Source organism: Dipodomys spectabilis, unplaced genomic scaffold (genome assembly GCF_019054845.1).
Source record: "Dipodomys spectabilis isolate Male_0828 unplaced genomic scaffold, ASM1905484v1 ptg000075l, whole genome shotgun sequence".
NCBI classification, from domain to species: Eukaryota; Metazoa; Chordata; class Mammalia; order Rodentia; family Heteromyidae; genus Dipodomys; species Dipodomys spectabilis.
In genome coordinates this window covers 7,986,851-8,013,142 of record NW_024870752.1, presented here as the reverse complement: position 1 = coordinate 8,013,142, position 26,292 = coordinate 7,986,851, and the positions used below count along the sequence as shown (strand labels likewise).

The 26,292-nt window shown below is 35.5% G+C and overlaps 1 protein-coding gene across 1 annotated transcript in view; it reads right to left on the bottom strand.

Annotated features, from left to right (window-relative positions):
* Gpc5 (glypican 5) overlaps positions 1-26,292 on the bottom strand; it is a 1,062,082-nt gene that overhangs the window by 855,355 nt on the left and 180,435 nt on the right. The window contains exon 3 of the mRNA XM_042682662.1: positions 3,116-3,810. Coding sequence (XP_042538596.1) covers positions 3,116-3,810 — 695 coding nt within the window. The remainder of the gene's footprint in view (positions 1-3,115; positions 3,811-26,292) is intronic.

Genomic DNA, 26,292 nt, shown 5'->3' with positions numbered 1-26,292 from the left:
CCGACGTAGGCATCCCAAATGCTAAGATTAAAAATATGTGCTTACCACACCCAGCATTAACAATTTAGCTGTTTTCTTTTTTCTGGTATTGGGATTTGAACTCAGAGAGCTCCCTTGATTGGTGCTCTATCACAGAAGCCACACCTCCAATGCCTCTTTTTGTTAGTTATTTTGGAGATAGAATCGTGTGAGGTTCTCTGCAAGGGTTGGTTCTGAGGCACCATTGTCCTCTATATCTCAGCCTCCTGCATAGCTAGGATTACAGGTGTGAGTCATTGAGCATGTGTGTGTACCAGTACTGGGGCATGAACTCAGGACCTTTCACTCTCCCTAAGCTTTTTCCCTCAAGGCTGATGCTCTACCACCTGATTCACACTTCTTCTTTGGCTTTTTGTTGGTTAATTGGAGATAAGAGTCTCATGAACTCCCCTGCCAATCCTGGATCTTCAAACTGCAATCCTGGATCTCAGCCTCCTGGGTAGCTAGGATTACAGGTGTGAGCAACTAGTGTTAGTTTAACTATCTTAATTGCTCTTTCCTGTTTTCTTTTTCTCCTTACACATGCTAGGAAATTCCTCTACCATGGACCAAATCCCCACACCTGTTGTTGTTTTGCGACAGCTCTTGTTACATTGCTGCTCTCAAAACCCTTAGCCTCAAACCACATTGTCAGACTGAGGTGTACCTGGCTAAACTCTTCAATATATCCTTGAGTCAGCTTTATTTCCTAGGTTTCTTACCCCAGTACACCCTTATTCTAATGGCTGCACTCCAGAGCAACACATGCTTATCTCTCCCCACTCCCTTCCCCACTAAGTTGTAAAGTTCATTTCCAACATAGTGTCAAGTGAGTATCAATGCTGCATTAGTTCATCCTTTGTTTCTGTGGTTCCCCTCCCTTTCTATAGATTGAATAAACTTATATACGAGACAAATGGTACAGAAAACTAAAGCAGAAAAAAAGTAAAAACTACATACAGGACAAAGTAAGAGCCTCTTGTTTCCAATTCTTGGAGTTCAGGTTGATACACTTCATTATCTATGATCTTCTGCAGTTAGCAATTGGGTTATTGAGATCCCCTTTTAGGAATTACATAGATATATTCTAGTTCTTACAAATGAGAGAAACCATGCAACCTATGTTTCTTTGGGTCTGGCTAACTTCACATAATATAATATTTTACAGGCCTTTCCATTTATTTATGAATGGGGTGATGTCATTCTTTCTGATGCAAGCATTGTGTATATATACTATATCTTCTTTTCTTTTTTTTTTTTTTTTGGCCAGTCTTGAGGCTCGAACTCTGGGCCTGTGCACTGTCCCTGAGCTCTTCAGCTCAAGGCTAGTGCTCTACCACTTGAGCCACAGTACCAGTTCCAGCTTTTTCTGCTTATGTGGTGCTGAGGAATCGAACCCAGGGCCATGCATGCGAGGCCAGCATTCTAGCACTGAGCCACTTTCCTGCGCCATATACTCTGTCTTTTTGATCCATTCATCTACTGAGGAAGATCTGGGTTGGTTCCATATCTTAGCTACTCTACTCACATATATTAGAAAGCTCAAGATTTTAAACCGTATCCTTGTCATTGTCTCAGATTTTAGTTAATATTCCTTTTTGGAGATATTTGGTATCTTGATATTGTCATTTTATACCTTGGGTCTAAATGCTTCTATGTATGGAACACCTGGGATCTCAGCAATCATCGTACTTCCATTTTGTTTCATTATATTTTACCAAGGTTTCACTCATATCTGATTTTCACAAAGGGATGAGAGAAAACAAAACTTTTATTATATCAAAATGAGATCTTTACACACTGGAAAGGGACAGTCAGCTAGGTGAGGCTAGGAAGTAGGCTTGAAACGCAGTTCACACTGAACCGCATCCTGGTTATTTGTCCTGTAGAGGGCGCCAATTCCACCTTGCATAAAGGCCACAAATAGTCTCACATGGACCTTTAAAAGTCCGAAGTACAGGATTTAACATAGTTTTTCAGGTCCAATTTCGATCAGGAATGGCAAAAGAGAAAAGTAACTTATATAGAGAGCTTATGATGACAATTCTTATTAATGAGGAAGTGCCAAGAGAAGACAATGTGTTGTTATTGCTGCTACAAAAGTATAAATTTAACCTAAAGAGGAATATTTAAGAGAATCAGAAGTAGCACAAATTCCTTCACTCAATGAGAAAGGAGAACTATTATTGCAGGACACTGAGAGTATGCTGTAAATGGCTCTGTGGAAATAGGAGAAAGAGAAAACATTGTAACTTGTTTTGATGATTTCATTCAAAAAAAAAAACAAAAAACTCAGTAACAGGCACCAGGTGGCTCAAGCTTATCATCCTAGCTACTCAGGAGGCTAAGATCTGAGGATCATAGTTTACAGCCAGACAGGGCAGGAAAGTCCTTGAGATTCTTATCTCCAATAAACTCAAAATAATCAGAAGTGGCTCTGTGGCTTAAGGGAAAGAGCCTTGAGTAAAAGAAACTCAGGGACCTGCCAAAAACAAAACAAAAGAAAAAAAAAAACAAAGAAAGAAAACACCTTGCTCTAGTAGAAATAAAAAGCAAGACCGTGATTTAAAAAAAAAAAATCATCCCTGTGACAGAATATGAAGTTTCTGGAGAAATATTTCCAGTCCCAGGTTATCAGGTTTTAATTTGATGGATAGATAAGTGGCATCTTTATTGTAAAGCTAAAAACCTTTCAAATTCTAACAATAATACCTCGAGTACTTTGCATATATGATACTTATCCTCCGCCTACCCCCAGAAAAAGAACACCTCAGGCGTTGTATGTTGCCTTTCCTTTTTTGTGGCAATGAGAAGATTAAGGCTCAAAGAATCTAGGAGATTTGCCTACTTTCTTGCAGACATTCATTGCTGATCACAGATTCGAGTCTATGCGAGTCCTGATTTTAGCAGGATCCCTAGTCAGCTCCAGAAACTTACCGTTTGAAAACCTATCAACTCAAGTTTGCTATCCTGCTCCCATTTCCTAAAACTCATTAGAATACTACAATGTTAAAGTCGTAAGGATGTAGTAATAACCAATTATATTTAGGCATATCTTGTCTAATCTTCAGACAGGAAGTGTGGAGCAGCTACCTACCTGTTCAGTTAACTTTTGTCCATTGAGGTGAGCCTGCATCACAGCGTCATTGACGAGCAAGTGGAAGTTCAGGAGTACGTGTTCCACGTCGTAGGTTCCGTGCATGGCATCGGACAGCTCTTCCAGGGACCGGATGTACGCATGCCAGTGTGGATTAAGCTCCGCCACGTGGGCCAAGCAGCCCCTGGCCACGTTCAGGCAGTATCCCATACAGGGTTTACTGAGACTCAGGCCCTGGCAGTGAGGGCAGTACTGCATCTTCAGGAGGGCTCTGCTGCACTCTCTGGAAAAGTGCAGATGGTCAGTGGTGTTGATGACTTCAATGGCCAGATTCAGTGCCTGCAGAAACGTGCGACTGGGCAGCAGTGACCTCCCCATCTGCCCCATGACTCTTTTGGGAACATTCCCGAATGGACTAACTTCTCGGCGGGCCATGCGGAGGCATTCGGAGTCTTCCAGGGAACTCTCAGTCACACTAGGGTTGATGAGATGGTTGTAAACCAGAGGAAAAAGGCTGTCGAAAAATCTGTTCACAAATTCCTCAAGATTAACATCTGCACCAAACAAATAGAGGCCTACATCAGTGAAGAATTCCTGAATGGAAACAACCACCTCTAAGGCCATGTTCCTATAGGTGTTGCAAAAAAGTATGCTTGTGTAATTTTCTGCTTGTTTGATGAGAGTTTCAAGGGTTTCTGTAACACAGCAAAGGCAAAAGTGTAAAAATGTTTAGTATTCATGTTTTTTAAAAAAAATCATTTGTCTATCTGCTTCAAACAGTAAATGAATTTAATGCAACATAATCAAACTAAAGATCTAAATCATAAGGCTCAGTCTATTCATCGTCATTTATTTTTCCAAGGATAATTCTAGGATCACAATGGCATAAAAACAAACACATACATTTCACAGGGATCTATCTCCTAGAATTAAAGACTCCTAAAAAGTGAAGAAATCGATTCTATTCTGTCATCATTCATAACCCATTAGGGATAAGTATATTTAGTCTCCTGAGTTTATTATGCATAAAGCTTACCACATTAAATACATGATCTCTCATGCTTTTTTGTAGTTTTTCATCTGTTTCTTTCAGCAAGAAAACTAGGAAATTGGACAATAGTAACTATAAAGAAGGGCTAAATTATAAAGGAAGATCTAAAGTCCATGGACCTTTTAACATTCAAACTGAAAAGTAAGTAAAACTGTGAATTATCACACCTTGCTCAGTGGGGTAATCAGAAGTGATTTTATTTGCAAATACCCCTCCCATCAATTATATTCTGTTGTTACGATAGCATGGTCAACAACTTTACTGGAGGACATTTTATTTCTTACTTAAGTAATTGATCCTGCCAAACATCAATGTATCCAGTCAGAACCAAGAACAATTTATCTACAAATGAAAGGAGAAAGGCCAAAAAATGGGAGACAGGAGTAATCACAGTCAGAACAATAGTGCAAAATGATGACATTAAAGACCAGTAAACCAGCCGGGCGCTGGTGGCTCACGCCTGTAATCCTAGCTACTCAGGAGGCTGAGATCTGAGGATCGGGGTTCAAAACCAGCCCGGGCAGGAGGGACCATGAGACTCCTATCTCCAATAAACCACCAGAAAACCGGAAGTGGCGCTGTAGCTCAAGTGGTAGAGCGCTGGCCTTGAGCTGAAGAGCTGAGGGACAGGGCCCAGGCCCAGAGTTCAAGCCCCACGACCGACAAAAAAAAAAAAAGACCAGTAAACCTAGTGGATGTACAGCAATTATGTTTAATAATTAGCCTAAATAATGACAATAGGCAGTGTCAATATATAATCCATTACAAAATGCCTTCAAGAAGATTATCTCCCATCATCTCATAGTTATTTTAATTAAGATGTAAAAGGCCATACAATAATTCAGTAATCAAAACTGTTTATTAATTTTTTAAAAAAAAGAAGCAAGAAAATAAAAATGAATAACAAAAAGCAGAGGGGTAGATTCAGGTATGATAATAAAATGCCAAAACATAAATATGCTATGGTGTCTTCATCACACAACAATTAAGAAGAAATACCTAGTTTCAGAAGAACTGCAGTGAGTGGCCGTGCAACACTGTGTTCTGCTTCTGCTCTCAGACTCATTTGTATTGGTTTCAAGCTTTACTGTGATATATGGGGTGTCTCCCTTGCAATCAAACACAACACTTTTTTTCTACTGCAACTTTCAACCTGGCCTTAGTTGGAAACAAGGCAATTGAAAATATGGCCAAGTGTGCTCTGTCCACAGGAAGCAATTCTGCGCATGCCCCACCAGGACCCCACAGCTGCATCTCAGCTCAGACACTATATGCTCGCACATCTGCAAGCACAACTGTAAAAATCAATTTGGAGATTGTGATTTGAACTAAAACAAAAGTTTTAAGCTTATAACTATTTCTCCATCAGATAGGCTCATTTTGTCAGTTTTGTATATGGCTATTAATTATGATAGATCACAAGTGCTTTTACTTACCAATAAGAAATTGCAGTGTTGGCAAATTAAATTCATTTTTAAGTAAAGATCTTAAGTTAAGATAGACTCAAAGAAATGCTTAGATCCTTTGGATTTTTTAAAGGTCTTAAACAGTTTTTTTTTTAATGATACGAATTAAGTTTTACATAGAAAGGGGATTCCAGGTCCTCTTAGACAGGAAGGATGAGAAATTAGAAAGGAAAGGGAAAAGAACGTTCAGAAGAGTAAAAGAGATGATGAATATGATCATATGCTGCCCACGATTTAAGCTCCATGCTATATACATATTTGTGCGTGCCATAATTGGCTAAATTACTTTCACTGGAATAAAATACAAATGCTGTTGACTCTGATTATACAAATATCCTATCTGAATTCTGCCAACTCTAAATGATATTCACATAGATAAGATTTTAAAAATCAAAAATATAAATTCTAGCATCATTAACTTACAGAAGTAATTTGTCTTCCATTGTCCACAACTATGGTTTACAAAAACAAATTACTTTTCATTGAAGAAAACACATTTCTATTTAGGAGTATCTGTTCCAAATTAAAATGAATAAAGATCTTTTAAAAACTCTTATTTCTTTATTAAATGTACTCTTTACCTTGCTACTAGGCAAAGAACCAGTTTTGATTTGTGTTTGGGTTTGTAATTTAGAAAATTCTAAATGAAGCCTACAGTTCTATTTGTATCTTTTTCAAACATTTCCTCTGATTTAGGTTTCTTATTTTCTTTTTATTGCTGGACCTAGGGCTTGAACTCTGGGTCTGGATACTGTTTCTGAGGTTCTTTTTGCTAAAGGCTAGTGCTCTACCATATCCAGCTTTTTCTGAGTATTTTATTGGAGATAAGAGTGTCATGGACTTTTCTATCCAGGCTGGCTTCAAACAGTTATCCTTAGATCTCAGCCTCCTGAGGAGCAAGGACTACAGGTATGAGCTACCAGGGCCCAACTAGTTTTCTTATTTTCTAAAACACAATAACCAAACATCTGATAAATATTATAAGTATTATTATGCTAAAATTGAAATCCTTTAATATCTTAGACACTAAAATTTGAGATTTTTGGAACTTGTTATTGAGTTTACTACCTTAAAAAGGAGCTATGTTTTCAAATATCAGCATTCTGATTATTTTCTAGATGTCCAATCAAAAACTAGAATTCTAAATAGACTGATGTGCTAGGTTTATTTTTTAATTTGCTCTTAATAATAATGGGACTTTTGCTTTCAATCAGTATTAAATGTAATATTGAAGTACTCTAGTTAATTGACTCAACTAAGCATGTGCTAGATAATGTATTTCTGTTACGTGAACATTTGGGATAAAAATATTTTACAAATCTAACTGATGAAAAATTACTATTACTATTACTACATTAAATACATTTGACTTTTTTTCTGGTCCCTGAGGCTTGAACTCAGGGTCTGGGTGTGTTTTCTGGGCTCTTTGTGTTCAAGGATAGCGCTCTACCACTTGAGCCACAATGCAACTCTTGGCATTTTCTGCCCAGTTTTTTTGAGACAAGAGTCTCACAGACTTTTCTGCCCTGGCTGGCTTTGAACCACCAATCCTCAGAGCTCAGTCTCCTGATTAGTTAGGCACAACTGGCACCTGACTCAGTACATTTGATTTTTATTTTTTATTTATTTTGCCGGTCATGGTGCCTGAATTCTGGGCCTGGCACTGTTCCTCAGCTTTTCAGCTCAAGGCTAGTGCTCTACCACTTGAGCCATAGTGCCACTTCCGGCTTTTTCTGCTTCTGTGGTGCTGAGGAATTGAACTCAGGGCCTCATGCATGCAAGGCAAGCATGCTACCACTGAGCCACCTTCCCAGCCCCTACATTTGATTTTTAATGCTGTTTTATATGTTATTTTCTAAGTTCTTAGTAAAATTTTAGTACATAAATACATATCAAAATTGAAAAATATGGAAGCCAATCCATTGGGTGATTTTAACATTTTTACGTTAAAAGTTGGCAAAAGTAATTGAACTATCAAAAACTAGTTGTTTGTATTAACTCTGAATCAGGAAACCTATCAATTCATTTTTATATTTGTCCTTATTGAATTAAAACTGAGATATTAGCAAGGATCAAAACTTGTGAAATATCATATTACAAAATATTCACTGCTTTGCAACAGAACAATCTACATATAAAATCAGGTTTCTAAACCAAAGCTCTACTCAATAATTTGCCTATCTATGCAATAAATAGAAACTATATTTCTAAAGAGTTCAAATACTAAGGAGGTAATCTTGGGTGTAAAGTTATAAAAATAGCACTTCCATGCAGTACTTAAAAATCTATCAGTCTATGCAATTTTTTTTTAGGTTTGCTTGAAGAACCAAGAAACAAAATAGAAACAGAAATCTCTCCTTTTTTGTTTTGTGTTTGTCACTGAGGATTTCAAAAGGTTCTTCTTTCAAGACAATCAAATGAAATCCACCAACATAAAATAATTTCCAGCTTTGCTGAGTGGTAGACAAAATAAAAAACCGCTATCAAATTACTTTACTTGAAATATAATTATTTTCATTTTTGGGTGGAAATGGATTTACCTGCACATAAAATCTCACTGAGTGCAATTGCAGTCAGTGAAGTTTATCTATATCCATTTCAGTGTATAATCTTAACATTCTATGATAATTTCATGATATAACTGACTGAAAATTATTCCTAATTTTTCTAGCCATATTTGCTTTTTAAAGACATTTCATGGTGCATAGAAATATAAACTTCCATAATAATGGTCAAAGAACAAAATATTTCCTACTGTCTAAAAGAAAATTCAATATAAAAATCAGTGCTCATAAATTCAAGATAGGTTAAGTACACAATATTGTGTCTGGCTATTAAATCAGGGATTAATTTAAATAAAATATAGGAAATAACATCAGGTGATTCTGATACAAAATTAAACTTGACAAATTGTAGTCAGTAAAGACCCAGATGCAAGTGGCATTTTGCAAAGGGAGAAGCTTAATGTTTATAGGACTTTATTGGTTTAAAGATAAAAATTGACTCCAAAAGGTAATGGCCAAGAAATAGCGGTTATAACAGCTTCTCTGGGCTAACATCAAAGGTATTTTATGGCTCCTTAAATACTTAAAATATTTTTTATATAGGAGCATGTTAAAATATAAAATGTAAAGTATCAATTGTAATTTAAGGTCACAGATATCTATAGCTATAGTAATGAAAATAGCTTGAATCTTATCAACCATCAATAATCAGATGATTTTGCAATGTATTACTAGGCTGAAGAGACATTTTCTGAGTAAATTTAAATTTTTTTGTGCAGTACAGTTCTCAAGGCACAGATTATGTTGCTGCAACTGGCATTTCATTCTGTCTCTGCCACTTCAAAGTTACTTTGTGTCTGACACAATGTGTCTCTGTACCTTAAATTATAGATGAATGGATAGACAGGACTCTCCGAGTCTAATTTTTCAATCAGTTTTTATCACATACATATTAAAATAAAATTTACTTTAATTTAACTTTAAAAAAATAAAAAGGACTTCCAGTGAGTTTAGCAGAATCATATCTAGCAATTTCTTCCTTATCTGAAGAGCATTACGGCTGTTCTGAAGATGTGCATATTTAAATAAAATAAGCATATTTAAATAAAATATTTTAAATAAAAAATAGTTTTCCATCCTAGAGGTGTTTATACTGAATCCATCCCTTATATTTGCATATGTCTTCATTTTTCCAGAATGTAAAATGTGTAATAAAAGTTCTCTGGAATATTAGTTTAATGACATATTTAATGTAATGCAGTATGATTTATAATACAATTCTTCAGAAATTAGCCATCTATACAAATAAATAGTGAGTAGGATATCAATCTGTATCACCAAGTATTAGCATACTGGTAATTAATCTAGTCTACCAAGACCAGCACTGAATGGAATCTTGCTTTCTCAACTTTCCTTTTCTCACATTCCACTCTTCATTAATTTGGTCATTATGATGCATTACATTAATTTCTAATATAAATTTATAATCATTTGTGTTTTGAAAAAATCAGTAAAGATTTTAGTAAAAAATTTAACCTCAATTAAGTATTTATATGGATAAAACCAATACCAAACAATTAACTATAGATTATTCCATCAATTATTTTAAAGATTTTAGTTTTTCTAATAGTCTTATTGTATGCAAATATTTTTTTCTTTCTAGGTTAGTCATCTAATTTATTTTATTATAGCAATGGAAAAGTGGTTAATACAGTTATCACTGTTATAGTCAGGTACTGGTTGCTCATGCCTGTAATCCTAGCTACTCAGGAGGCTGAGATCTGAGGATCACGGTTCAAAGCCAGCCCAGGCAGGAAAGTCCATGAAACTATTATCTCCAATAAATCACCAGAAAGCCGGAAGTGGTGCTGTGGGTCAAGTGGTAGAGCGCTAGTCTTGAGCTGAATTGCTGAGGGACAGCGTCCAGGTCTAGAGTTCAAGCTGCACAACCGACAAAAAAAAAATTATATATTTTAAAGTAGCAGACCCATTTTATTCAACTTGTAAAAAAAAATTTCTTCCCTTCACACAGTGAGACCAAACAAGGATGCTCATAGGAGCAGATCACAAAGGCTCAATAGCCACATGTGTCACATGCGTAGGATGGTTTAAAATAATATTTATCTAAATGAACCCCAAGGAAAGAATTCCAAGAAACGAGGTATTTCTTTGCTGTTGTTGCTGCTGCTGTTTTTTCTTTGTCTTTTCCTTTTGTCTTGTTTGTTAATTTGTCTTTAGGAGAGCAAGGGGGGCACAGAAAAGGTGGGACAAAGGGTGAACAATGCAGCAGTGGTATTCACTAGGTACTATGTTGAACTGTACAACTTATGGATAGGGATGAAAGGGAAAAACTGAGTGCGGGAGGGAGGCATGGTTCAGAAACAAATACACTCGTTACCTGACTTACAACTGTAACCCCTCTGTACATCACCTCTACAATAACAATAAAATATATTTTTGAAAAATTGTATTCCAAATGGCACAATCTGAATAACCATAGCTTTCCTGTTGTCTATATTTTTTCCTAAAAATGAAATGATATTGAAGAGAAGAAGAGACAATAATCTCAGGTTGCATCACAAACAGTTGCAAAAGCATTTCTTCGAGATGAAAGCATCATGTTTTGATATGTAAAAGGGATGCCTTCTACATTCATCTCATCACAAGGAATATTAAAAATATGTTTTTGTGACCAACTGTTTATATTGAATAAAATGAATAATGACTATTTTTACATAAAAATTAATGAAATGAACTTTCACAGGTATAGTTTTGCTGTAAAACATACAAGATAACTTATGCTGCTGGGTGCCACTAATCTGGTCTGTGGTAGAACCCATTTCTTTGTGGACCATTGCTTTTACATCATCCTATCCTGGTATGTCCTAGACAATAAAGAATATCTAAAGCAAACATCTTTACCTCAGATCTAGTTATTTTTCCAAGCATATTATTTTGACAAGTATGACCATTTTTTCAAGAATATACAACCTGGATTGGATATTTTTGGTTAGTTATTTTTTGTTTTATCATCAGTACTTTTCTGATTTCCATACATCATTAATAACTTTTCTTTCTTTTTCGTTATACTGGTCCTGGGTCTTGAACTCAGGGCCTAGAAATGGTTCCTGAGCTTTTATGCTCAAGGCTAGTGCTCTGTCCTCTACCACTTCTGGCTGGTTTTTTTTTGGAGGGGGGAAGGACTTTGGGTCATTAATTGAAGATAAGAGTATCATGGATTTTCCTGCCCCTGCTTGCTTCAAACAGGGATCCTCAAAGTCTCAGCTTCTTGAGTAACTAGAATTACGGGCTGAGCCACAGGTCCAGGCTTGAATAACTGTTCTTATAAAAATGTATCCTAAGGTTTGTAGATTTATCTCAGTGAAAAAAACAGTAGCAAGGCTCTGAATTTGAGCCTCAGCTCTAGGATGGATAGACAGACAGACAGACAGACAGACAGACAGACAGACAGACAGACAGACAGACGGATAGATAGATAGATAGATAGATAGATAGATAGATAGATAGATAGATAGATAGATAGATAGATAGATAGATAGATAGATAGATAGATAGATAGATAGATAGATAGATAGATAGATATTCTAATATTGTTACTGTAAGAATTCTCATCCATGCTGGAATACTAACAAAATTCCTCAATCCATTTTTCTCACTTCTGTATTAAACATGGTAAATGTTTTCATATTTCTTTCCACATATTTATTTAATGACAATGTGTAATTTAGGACCAAATGCAAAAATCAAAATCTTGAGTGAGCTAAGCGAATTTTCTTTGTCTTATGGAGACTAAAACATACCTATATTTGGATGCTGAAAGGGCATTTTATCAAGTAGCATGTGACATTCTAAATGAAAACGAGGCTGACATGAGATAAATTGATGCATGGGCACTCTGACTACATAATGATAAGTAACATCCATCTTTTCTTTCAAAGTCAGCTCTGCACAAGTCACAGATGTAAAATAAACTGATCTCTAGCTAGAACTCTTTGCTTCCTCTAAATAGATAATAGTTTCATTTCTTTCATAATATTTAATAGTTACCTTTATGAGATCAAATCATTTATCATATTAGCCATTCTAAGAATTATCATTAATTTACATCTTGGTTATATTTTTGGTGATTTTTTTCCAATAGCATTCACCATAAGCAGTTACATCTCCCTCATGTCACAGGATTTGGAATGGTTCCTACAGTATAGTGTTAAAGAATGCATCTGTTTCTTTCCATTCGTTTTATCAACTAATAAAGGAACTCCATTGAACAACACAAGAATACTGCCTTGGTCATGATATAAATTCATACTAAAGTTCAACATTTTTGAGTTCTAGACAGCAGATGATTAAACTTAAGAAATTTCAAGAATGGTTTTAATTCCATTCTGGAACTTGTGGTACTATTTCAACCTCACCATCACAGTCCTCTGGAGCATCGCATTGGATCACATTGCAAGAGTCACCTTTGAGTGCTTCCTTAGTTAGAGGCCAGCAAACACAGAAAGAAATGAACTGAAAGTAGCCACTCCAAAGTTACAGTTTAATAAATGTCCTCTTTCTACCTTGACAAGAGAGAAACTCCTTCAGGAGGTAGCAATCTTTTAGATGATTGTGTTCTTTCCAAATCGCAGGAGGAAAAATTGCAATACCTCCTGGAAACTGAAATGGGTTATAAAGCACAAAATCAATCAAAGAATAGTTCCATACTACAATGTCCATCCCTGCTCTCCTAGCTGCCATCAGAAAATACTCCAACAGAGTCAAAAGCAGAAAGAATAGAGTGGAAAAGTTATGTGGTTGAACTCTAGGATACTAGCAGTCATTTCCAAATTTGCTAGAAACCTAAATTTTAATACAGACAACAAAATGTAACTTTTTAGGAATTTAAATTTTGAAATTGTGACTTTAAAAATATGAAATAATATAGATTTTCTTTATATATTTCCCGATTCAAAATAAATTGCTTCCCTTTTGTAAGAATTGGTTTTTTTTTTAACAAGAGTAGAAAACCACACAGTTAATTTTTGTTGTTGTCATTTTTTCAGAACAAGGGCAAAGTGTTTGGGATATTATCCTATTAGGAATGAAAAAAAAAAGTTTAACAGATAAACTAATTCATCTCCCAGATATTCCCATAATCAGTTCAGGCACTTGAGTTTTTCTTTATATTTGTATTTCTATTTACAAAGATAAATATAAGCTGGGTGCAGGTGGCTCACGCCTGTAATCCCAGCTATCCAAGAGACAGATATGAGGATCATGGTTCAAAGCCAGCCCAGGCTGAAAAGTCAATGAGGTTCTTATCTCCAACAATCTACTCATAAAAACCCAAAAGTGGCTCAAGGGGTAGAGCGCTAGCCTTCAACACAAAGAGGCTGAGGGATAGTTCCCAGGCCCTGAGTTTAAGCCCAGGACCAGCAAAAGTAATTGTAGGCAAAATTTCCAACTTTGAAACCTTTCTTAGATTCCTCTGCCATGCCTAATATCAAAATCTAGTAGCTCTGTAGCTAGTGCCCCAAACAGTTCATAAAACTAGGACAAGTATCTATTTCTTGTCTTAAAAGTTGTTTTCTTGGAAAATGATAGTAGCTTACCTTTGAAAATCAATAAAAAGTAAAAGTGAAAAAAAGAGCATCACTTAGGAATGTATTAATTAATGTTGAACGCTAATGAAATTACTGTTATGGTTCTACAGCACTCCTACTGTTGATGTTCATTTTTCAAGAATTATCCATGATGCTTCTTACAAAAGTGTCACAAAGGGCTTTGATGTAACCATCAGCATTATTTATTTCATCAGCTTTTTATTAGTGCACATATTGTGGTCCATACTTTTTATTACTTTACTTCATTTTATTCTTCCCATTTTCACTTTTTATGCAGACTCCACAGGCATAAAATGTGAAGCAAGCTCTCTCTCAGCCACCTGCTAGACAGACCTGCATACTGTGCTCTTGAATCTGTCAAAGCCTCACAGCAATGCCCCCAGGGCCTGGCCCAACTAACCTTCAGGAGTTACAGGCTAGCCCAGCTCTGCCCTGACATACTCAATAACAGCTCCTTTTCAAAACCATTCTCTAGATGAAATTACAGTTAGCTCGAAGTCATATATTCACCCACATATAATTTGTAGCAGTGGTTTCAAAAGGTTCAATACAGTTAAGAAAGTCTTTAGTTATCCTCAAAGCATGAAGCCTATTTTAATGTTCACAATGATAAGTATTAAGAAAGGATTTATTGTGCTTGAGAGAACATATAAAAGAAAAAAAAACTCTTGGTAAAGTTTCACCAGTCATTTTTTAGTGACTCTATTGTTTCTATTATATAATTTCACATAGCTAAACTATTTGAGTTTTCAACAAATTTCAAGGTGTACTCAACAATTATTTTTCATCATATTTTTCTAAATACAATTAATATATATGTTAGAGTACATTAGTCAGATATGACCAACTATAATCAACTATATAATACCCAAAGGTTTCTAGATATTGTCTATAGCCAGGTCTCTTAAATACTAATGCACATAAGTTACTGTAGAATTCTGAGATACAAGACTTGCAGATCCAGTCATTCCTCAGTTGTGGCTTCATGCATGAGAACTCAGGATAGATAGCTGGAGAGAAAAAGAGAGGGGGGAGAGGGTGTGTGTAATGTAGAGGCTAAGCTAGTAAGCCAGTCTCATTTTCTCCATTCTTCCCTATCTCCTTTCAATCTCTCTTGTTTCTGCTCCACTTCAGTGCATATAGGTGGTGCTTTAAATACAGGTGTATAATACTATTTTGTTTTTTCTAGTCTTTATAGATTCCTTTTCTTCTCTAGTTCTTGTCGACCTGGAATACTCAGATTCATTTTTAATAACAACTCCAAGGTGAAGTTTTCCTTATCAGTCTGTGAGTCATACAACTCAAACTTGGTATCTATAAGTTCCACATGCAGAAATGCAGCCTATTGTGATTTAAAAATACTTAGCAAAAAACGTGTGTCTGCATTGAATATACGAGAGACTTTTTCTCACTTGCTTCAACTCCCTAAGCAATATTTGTACTGGGTTTACATGCTATAAATTTATAAGCAAACCAGGGATGATTTGAAGTACACAGGAAATTATAGACAAATACTATACTATTTTACAAGTAGTAATTGAGCATTCATACATTCTGTTACTTGTGGGAGGTCTTGGAAAAAATTCTACATTGATAGAGGACAAGTATATTATTCACAAGTTCATATCCTGGATTCTTACACATCATATTGTATGTGATATACAGCATTATGTAAGCACTTGCTATGTACCTAAATCTACCATAACTACAGTCCATGTGGTAAAAGGCCATTTTCTGTTCATCATGTGATTCTAAGTCAGCCCCTCATATTAAAGTTAAAAGGTGTGTAATAATCGCTTACTGAGCAAAATATTAAATGTTTCTATGATGATTGCTTCTCAAATAAATCCAATCATTCTAAATCTTTGAAGAAATCACTATGCATTTAATGTCATTTCTCTTAGATCAGACGAAATGTATATTTAAGTTTCTCTGTTAAAATCGCTGTAGTTACTGCAAATTTAATTTTTAATGGAGGGATACATTGACTTTTATATTATCTTATTCTCTGAGTTGTTCATCAAGTCCAATAGATGACTTAATAGTTTTTAATGTAGGGAAATGGGTAATATTGAATGATTGCATGAGTCACCATTCATATGCTCATGGACTTTGAGTTCAGTAAAAATACCTTCACAGATTAAAAAAAATACTTTCAAAGTCTTTTCAGTTGTGACAGGAAAGATACCTTGAACTTGTCTTGATGGAAGAAAAAACAGAAGAGTATAGTTTAGAAAATTTTCTACAGAAAAAGAAGAACAGGAATTTTTGGTGACTTCTGCTTGCTACTACATGTAGAGTGCTGGGCCTCTGTTAACTTCACAGAACGTTGAAGACGTCCATAGAGGGATTTTGTAGTGTTATAGACAAGAATGATTTTTAAATGTCTAGAAACATAGCTTCTGCTTGTGTTAACATTACCTCTACTGTTTGCAAATATTCAGTAGGGATCTTATAGACAGCCAAAGTGAATTAGAATCACACCAGATTTAAAGAAAACGTTTTGACTTCCCTGAATTAGCAACAATATGGTTAGTCACTTAGTCAGTGCATTAATTCAGAATGATAATTAATAATAAAGGTAGTCATGTGAATTTTTAAAAAAGGAAATGTTTTGAGAAACATAAGAAATAATTTGAGCAAGACACCGGTGGCACATGCCTGTAATACTAGCTACTCAGGAGGCTGAGATCTGAGGATCATGGTTCAAAGCCAGCCCAGGCAGGAAAGTCTATAAGACTCTTATCTCCAATGAACTACCAGAAAACTGGAAGTGGCGCTGTGACTCAAGTGGTAGAGCACTTGCCTTGAGCTGAAGACCTGAGGAACAGCACCCAAGCTTAGAGTTCAAGCCTCACGACTGATAGGAAAGAAACGAAGAAAGGAAAGAAAGGAAGAAAGGAGAGAGAAAGAGAGAGAAAGAGAGAGAGAGAGAGAAGAAAGAAAGAAAGAAAGAAAGAAAGAAAGAAAGAAAGAAAGAAAGAAAGAAAGAAAGAAAGAAAGAAAGAAAGAAAGAAAGAAAGAAAGAAAGAAAGAAAGAAAGGTAGGTCCCAGAAATTATTTCATCTTCCACAGTTAACTCTGCACAGTTTAAGAAGCACATTCCAAATTACTGCAAGCAGGGGGAGAAATTCTGTGATTGGTGGTACGTTGCTGGAGGTCTTACAACTACTAATGTTCTAGTTCAAAAATCTTTGATTTATGTTTCATAATAGATGGGAAGGGATGGGAAGGGGAAACAAAGGAGGAGGCAACAATGCTTGGTAAGAAATGTACTCATTACCTTGCCCATGTAATTGTAACCCCTCTGTACGGTATTTTCACAATAAAAAAAATAGATGGAATAAGATTTGATTTGCTTTAGTTTTCCAAAATTATGTGCTTTTCTAAATTTTGTCTATCACACATACCAACCAAATTCCACAGTAACAAATTGTCTTTGATGCTTTCTCCTGTTTTATATCATTTTGTGAGAGTTTATTAACTGTTCGGTTACCAATAGTATGGTTATCAATGTAGTCTATCCACTATAGTCTATTCTTGAGAAAGATGCAACATCTGTCTCTCCTAATTCTAATCCCAACAGAACGCTAATAAAGTTACCATCACCAAATACTGCTATAAGCATTTCCTCCTAAAACACTAAAGATTCTTATTGCTGGAGAACAAACCAAAGTTAAATGCTGGCATTTACAGCTTTGAATCTAAGGCCACCCCCACCTCCTCTCCCACATTTGATGCTCTTGAAGTACCACCATGTGATACTACTTCTGTTGATAAATAACTCTCTTCTCTCTGTGTCTCTCTGTCTCCCCCCCCACACACACACACACACTCCTTTAAAAACGTAACTGATACTCCAATTCTTCTTATAAACCTATAATGATCCTTCTTTGCTCTGGATTTACCAAACGTTCAATAAAAGAACTGATATACAAAAAGCAGTCTAGAGGGAGGGGCAAATACAACTCTTATTAAATGCCTTCAGGATTTCAGGTGAGCACTGAACCTTCAATGACAATGGCTTTTCTTGAGACTACAGTTAGAGCTTTGATGGAAATGTTATACTTCTATAGAAGTTAGACATAAGTAGCCCTTTTTTGGCTTAACATGCCCCTTATAAAAATCATCTCTCTTCAATTTAGATACATTTCTCTCCCTGTTTCATTCCATATTTTTTAACTATTAACATCTCAGCCATATACTAATTTTTCCCTAGTTCCTTCTGCAGTGGATATAATGAAATTTCTCTTAGAAAGTCAACTGAGGATATGTTGACAAACAAGCAGCACTATTAAAATTAAAAACTTTATACAAGCCAAATATCCCCTTTTAAATTATTGTACCATCACTATCACCTGATAATACCAGAAACATACACACATTTATTTTTGTGTGTTTTCTTTGACTTACCTAGGAACTGAAATTATATTATGACTGACTTTTCATTGCTCCTGCAATCATTATCAATTCATTCAGAACTGCACTATTGTCATCTGGAACAATGACCCTTTGTCTCACTCTTACTTGCCCTGTGCTTGTTCTGCACAATTTCTATACTATCAAAATGCGTCTGTCAGTGACTTACACAATGAAGTTTTTTTCCACTAGTTGTAAACACATTCCAATGATGATTCTGGAACTATAAATCACCAACTTTCCGGTCTGAATTCCAAGCACAGCTGTTGATTTTCCTAATGCACTTGTAATTACTATTCAGGATTGCACGATATTATTTTTTATTTAAACACTATCATTTGAAAGTACTCTGTTAGGCCTTGTAAAGCTAATGGTGTATTACATAGTTAATCAATGGGTTCTTTTACCCTGTTGTCTGTTTTCATGATAGAAATATGGATTGGTTGAATTCCTGTTTTAAAAAATGCCACTGCAATTACTGCATTCATGTACAAAAAATAGAACAATGATTAAAGTATATTTATTAAACCTTTCCTATTTTATTGCTTACATTTGGAACTGTCAGTATGCTATAGGTTTTTCCCATCAACAATAAATAAATAATTAAAACACTAGACTTTAAGTCATTACTACAGTCTGGAATTATTTTTGTATATAAGAATATTTCATTCTCCTGACATTCTAGTCTATTATAGACTATATATATGTATATATAATTAAATAGCTAAAAATAAAACAAGCACTTAGATTCTGAACTTTTTCTAAGATGTGAATAATAAAATTTCTTACCATTAAATGGGATAATAAAGCAATGACAATACTCCAGTGGTTATCATATATACATACATATATATATACATACATACATACACGCACATATATATATACATACACATACATATATATGTGTGTATATATATATAACATGTGAGGAAAGAATCTCAGGAGATGAAGGCACTAGTGTAACTTCACTTCTCTTTAATGCTACAGAGTACTTGCTGATATTGCAGCTTCCTCACGAAACAGGAAAGGTACACAGTGATCACTCCAGAGCCAAGTACCTGGGGTGTTGTGAGGATTCACTACCCCACTCACACAGTGCTCAAACTATATGGCTGTACAGGATGGACAACGTGGTTCACAGTGGCAGAATCTTACTGTATGTACTCACAGGAATATTCAGAAAAGACTAAAACAAACAAAACTCACACCTTGGAAACCTCAACCCATACATTTCACCTATCAAAGTACCCAATATTTCTGTTCTTACTATAGTAAAGCTAGTAGCCATTACAGTTAATTTAATAAAGCTATCTAATATTAAGAACAAACCTAACAAAGACAGCACAATGATACTGACTGTTGAAGAAAGAAGAATGAACTCATTTGACCAAGTACACCAAACTTCTGTGCAGCAGGAGTCATGGTGGCAGGGTTCTTATCTTACACAAGGGCTGGAGATTTCTGTTTTCTAAGAATCATGGTCCTGAATTCTTCATTGGACCAGACTTTAGATCACACCAAGACCAGCCTGACTTCATGAGGCTCACTGAGGATAGGGCCCACCATCTGCAGGTTCAACCTGCACTCTCATCTGGAGAAAGATCTATAAGTGGAAGGCCTGACAGTGCAGGAAACAGAGATGCTGCAGATAGATCAACTACAAATATCCATTGACACCTCATTGATTAGAAGTTAGAAGTGGATTAGGAGATGTTGGCTACTGATTGTCAGAGGACGAAATAATCACATGATGCTTCCTTTGTCTACAAGAAGTCACACAACCCTCCTTTCAGAAAGAAAATCTGAGGGGCTGGGAAGGTGGCTCAGTGGTAGAGCGCTTGCCTTGCATGCATGAGGCCCTGGTTCGATTCCTCAGCACCACATAAGCAAAAAGAAAAAAAGCCAGAAGTGGCGCTGTGGTTCAAGTGGTAGAGCGCTAGCCTTGAGCTGAAGAGCTGAGGGACAGCGCCCAGGCCCAGAATTCAGGCCCCACAACCGGACTCCCCCCCGCCAAATAAAGAAAAGAAATCTGATAGCTGCAGCTCAATGTCACAACCATGTTGAGAATCTGTCCAAGACTTAAGCCAGACTGGTAAAACAAAAGGCAAGTGCACAGAAATCCTTTGGCTTAGGCATTATGCTGAGATAAATCCAACATAAATTGAAAATATTATAAGCATAAAATATAGATACACAATCTGCCAAGCATCACAATATAGCTACACAGTAAATGACCCCCACTAACAGAACCAAAAGTCTTTCATCTCAGCGGTTTGGGTAGGGGCTGGGTTAGAGCTATGCTTCATTGCTGGTGTACTACATGGCAAGAGTAATTCATGCTGCATATTGCTGTATCAGGTAAAGAGCCAAACTGAAAATTCAGATTTGCTATTCATTGAATTTGGATGGCTTTCACAGCATTGTAAAATTGAAAATTCTTAAACCAAAACTTTATAATCCAGGATTGGATAGAGGGATAGATATGAATATGTACACACATATAATAACCTATAAATAAACATAAATGTAGGTATAAGCAATTATTTTTAATGTAGAAATTCATAATTCCAGCTACTGCAATAAAAAATAAATAATAATTTTAAAAAATACTTATTTCATAGGAGCCAGAATTTTAAAAATGTTAAATTACAATAGCTTCAAGTCTCCTGACAGTGATAAACTGTTATCATTAATTATCATTAATGTCACATGTGAAAACCAATTTAGTAAACTTATAACATTAGAAGTCATTGAAATTTCTAGATGTGTTCTGTTTACATACAATTGACTCACTCTCAAAAGCAATTCTAGATAAGAAAATGCTGTAAAAGTGCTTGTCATAGGCATATACACTTGAAATTGTTTTGCATGGTTTAGTAAAGTGAATTGGAAAAGAAATGATTAAATACTGTGTAATGATTTTCATCGCAAACATTGGTAAATGGCTATACTGAAGCGATATCGAAAGCTGTAGAATATAAGATACCAATGTTAACTCCATGGTACTACTGTCATAAGACTAGATTAATAAATCTGATCAAAATAACTGCATTAGTAGAAAGACTATCCATATTTAAAGATATTATATAAACTATGCATATTGCTTATAATTATTGAAGCTATAATTCTGGCTCTGGCTTTGTGTCAGAAAATCATACTATTTACATTTATTATTCCAATACATTTTCCTTTGAGGCAAAGAAAACATGCCAACTCTCCATAGGATCCTTACAAGGTTTGTACATACCACTTAACTGTTCAGGAATCTGATAAAGGGAGATTATCATACAAACGTTGTCTTATGAGATTTAAAAGCACTTTTATAGGTGATTGGGTGGAAGAAATTATTGGTTATGGATTCAAAATTAAAGTACATCTTAGTTTAATAAGAGGGGAATGGCTTCTCTGTCAAAGATATGAGTGCCCTATTAAAGGAATAACAATTGGTAGATGACGAAGAAATTAGAGGATAATGTTCCAACTTTGAGATGCTATGCAAGTTTAGTTTTATATTTCAGTATTATAATTAACTTCATATCCAACACATGACCTGACATGATTGTCCTCTCCCAACATGAATCTCCATACCTCGTCTGTCTTAATTCAGCACTATCAGCCGTTGTATGGCAAGTCCATGGTGTAGATGGACCTGACATTGAAAGACTTTCACATTCCACACAAGGACTAACTTTGCACTATTTCTAGCCTTCAGGGGACTGTAACTTCTATGTTATATTCAGAATATGATACCTTTTAGCAAAACACAAAGTGAAAAAATGACCTAATTGCAGCACTGTGAGACACAGATAAGTTAAACTGAAGAAAAAATACGGGGAAGCCTTGAAAGCATTTTGTGGCATGAAGCAACTTAATTCATCCCAAATGTTATGCTACAGTAAGTTATATGATTCTGCCAGATGCTTCTCTTTAGAAAAGTTTTATTATTCCAAAGAGAGCAATTTCTTTTAATGAGAATATTTTTGAATAATATTTGTTCTTGGAACCACTGCCTTCTTTGTTTCATATCTAATGAGAATAATTTCCTTTGATTCATAGGCAATTCTTTTATTCTTCTGCTGATTCAATCAAAATACCAATTAACTACATGCATAATATGAGAAGGAGGTATGCACCTTCCAGCTCAGTTTCAGAAAACACACATCCATCATAGGAAGCATATGATTTGCATCCCAGGGAATCCACAGGTTAAGGATGATAAGCAAAGCCTGTGGTTAATGTCCCAGTTTAGCATCACCTCTGCATAGGGAGCTAATATAAAATTTGAGCAGTGAAAAGAATAAACAACACCAAAGAATATACATCTTGGTTGTCATAAACAGGAAGCAATATACTGAACTTAATCTCAATGCACAGCATGGACTGTTAGGTTTCAGTTTTCACAAAAATGTCTGTGAAATGTTTAGTGATTCAGGTCATGTACTTACAAAATGAATGAATCTATTTGGAAAGAGGGTGTAAATTTAAAAACCATCATCATTCAAAATTTCAAACAGGAAACTTGGATAGAAATTTGCCTGCAAGAGTGGTAAGAAAATATTCTAAAAATATTCTTGGAGGTGACTATGAAGCAGAAAAACACAAGGGCCAGTTCCACTACAATTCTATTATGATTTGGATACTACGTGGGCCCAGATTCAAGTATTATGGCTTCATCTCCATCTAGTAGCAGTTTTAGGAAGGTGGTTGGATCATGAGGGCAGACACCTCATCAGTGGATGAATCCATTGGTAAATTTACTATTAAAAGGTAGGACCTAATAATTAGTGGAAAGTAGATCCATAAGGTTGTGCCTTTGAAGTGTGTATGCCCGCCTCCCCTTGGCCATCTCCATTGATGTAAATTGTTTTGCTCTGCCACAACCTTCTACCTGAATTTCTGCTTGCCACCAGTCTGGGATCAATGGAGCTAGCCAACCAAACACTAAACATTTAAACTATGAACTAAAAAAAATCTTTCCTTCTTATGCTGTTTTGCTCTGAGTAGCACAATTACTAAAGTATAAATATTTTAAATACATCAATCATCCAAAATATATGTGAATCACATGGTTTTACAGGAAATTTCTGAGCTCTCTTCCTTTGTCTGGAAGAGAAGTTGTCTTTAGAATATGATCAGGAATTTCTGATCTTTCTTGATAAGATTAGTCAGCCTATTATATTCTGCCATCTTTGGAAATGGCACCAAAAATTATAAAAGTTCATCTAGTTACACTGTAGTTTCCAACATTGTTTTTTAATGTGTGATATAATTACATTAAGTCATTTCTATCTCAAGATATATAATTCCTCAAAAACAAATGTTACCTTCTTCATCAAATTACTAATTATGCAATCAGGGTCTCGTAAGCACATAAAAACATATCTGCAGTCAGTCATAGTCAAAAATTGAAGTAATGTCAATAAATGTACTGATGTGATATTATTTTTAAGCTCAGCTTAAAAAGTGGAGGACAGAAAAATATGATACCTAAATGTAAGCACATTATACAAATATACTTAACAAAAATGTGGATGTATTCACAATATGGATATGTTACTATGTATGAAATGTTACCAAAGGTATCAAATCTTCAACCTGTAGATGAAGATCCTGAGACAATCAAAATAAACCTGGTGAAATATTGTAAGCCTCATGATTCTCATCAGATTACATCTGATATACGCAAGGTGATGTGCATTGGAAAGTATGTCAATCACCTTCATATTCTTCTCCATAAAAATGAGGCCTTTGGCTACTAAAAGTTCCTGGGTAGCAGTGATGCTTTCAATGAATTCATATGTATTGCAAATATTACAACTCTAGCTCCTTCCTGTAGGGTTTGTTTATCCATCTTCTGTGATGCTGAAGTTCCTGCATGCTTAGCAGTCACAGTATTTGGGGAAACATCTTAAAAACTGGACTAAATAGAGATGAAATCACAATTAATACATTTTGTAGAGAGTGTGCTGATAGATGTAAAAAATATCTCTGGAAACAAGGAGATGTTATATCATAATGATCATATGAATATGGTAATAATTAGCTTAGTGAGATGGTTGGGGATGATTACGAGAGCACAGGATCAGATAATGATGAATTCAACAAGGAAACCATATAGAAGGCACAGGAAAATAACACCAAAAGTGGAATAAATGTTAAAAGTGGAAGAGAACAACAAAACAACAAAACAAAAACATGCAAATGGGATCTAGAACTTAAGAGACATGTATTACTTATATCCTAAGGAAGAGAACAATCTTTTCATACCATTCCTTGTTGCTAGCTACTTCGTCAGTTCTCTGAGACTATTGTGTCCACATTAGTATGTTAATCAAAATCAGTATTTTGACATTATTCTTCTCCCAGCTCCCTGTTTTCCTCTCTGCAGAACCTATTTTATCACCCTTTCATCTCCATTATTTCACTAAAGCAAGGCTGAAAACTCCATTGGTGCTTTCCATTTGCTGCCAAATCTACTAATGAGTCTTATTCCTCCTCAAAGCATTTCACAGTTGCTCATTCCTCCTCCTTAATACATTTTCTTTGTCTTCAAGTACACTATACTTCTTTGCTTTGCTTTTAATCTATCCCACTGGTTATTACTCTCTAGCCTCCTCTATCCTTTTAATTTTATAGGGCCTAGAGCTCCAACCTCAATTTTCTACTTTTCTTTATCTATACTCTTTTTACTGTGATCTCATCCCTGGGGAATCTCATGGATTAAACAGTATATGTGAGCCAACAACTTCCCATCACATAGCAGCAGCCTGGAAGCCTTTTCTACACTCCAGACATGTCTAGACTGTGCTCAAAACAAAGAACCATACAAATTCTAAATGTAAGGAAGACATTCATGGCTGACAACTCTGATTGTTCCTTATTTCATTCAAAATAAAAACAAGGTTCTTAAAACATCCCACAAGACCACGAATGATCAGCCACCTTTTCACTCCTCATTTACTTCCCCTTTCTCTCATTTCAGTCTTGCTGTGCTGGTATTTTTATGGTTCTTCAAACACACTAAATAAATTCTTGACTAGAGTGTTCCCCTGACTCTTTCAAGCATTTACTCTCCTGTAGATGCCCTGTTTCAATCTTTTCGCAATGACCTTCTTAGGGAGATTCTTTCTAGCAGATCTATTTAAAATAATAACCTACTCTGTAGGATTTTTTTATGCACCCTACTTATTTTTTAAACTAACATGCTCTTTTCTTATTTTTTCCTATAGTAATTATGACAAAAAGTTTTATTTTAAAAACCAATTTGTCATGGCAATGGAGAAGAAGAGTCTAGGAGCTTGAGAAAATGGATTGAGGCTCCTTTCTGAAAGAGCTGCACCAAATGTCAGACTACTGAAAATCCACAGCCACAGTGTAACTTGTGTTGGATGAAGGGCTGGAATTTCCCAGTAATTCCAGGTAAGAAGTCACTAACTTCTCCAAACTAAAGCTCTGACTTCAGTGCAAATATTCCTGATAGTCACATAGCACCTGCTAACATAGATATTCTCATGCTAGGTAATGGCCAAAGGCTAGTTTTCTTTCACTAGAACACCGACACATTGCCTTTCAGCTGCAGTCCCCTTCAGAATTAAAAGAACGGTAAGATTCATGCTTCTCTTGCAGACCCTGAGCTTACAAAATGCTACCAACAAGGCTTGTCCTGGCCTAAATATCTGATGATGGTATCCCTTGTCTATACATAAGAACTATATGTATTTTATCTTTCTCAGTGGAATGTAATCTTTACAAAAGCAGGCTAAGTTATTGTATTATAAATGACAGAACAGTCCCTAACACAGAGTTGATACTCAATAAAGATTTTCTTAAAGAGTTAAAAGAAACTCAAGACTTGTGTTTTTGGCTAGACTTATTTTTTTGGCTTTTTTTGTGTCATTAAATAACAGAAAAGAAGATACAAGAAGAAAGAAGAGTGTCTGAGCTCTTTCTAACTTACCTTTACTATTTCTCAGAGAAAATTATTCCATCTGAGAACCTGCTCAAATTTTCTGTGTCCCCCAGATAAGCTCACTTGAATATCTTAAACTGAAGTTCTTGGTTGATTTAATTGACAAAAGATTGCATCTTTACTATCAAAAACATAGTT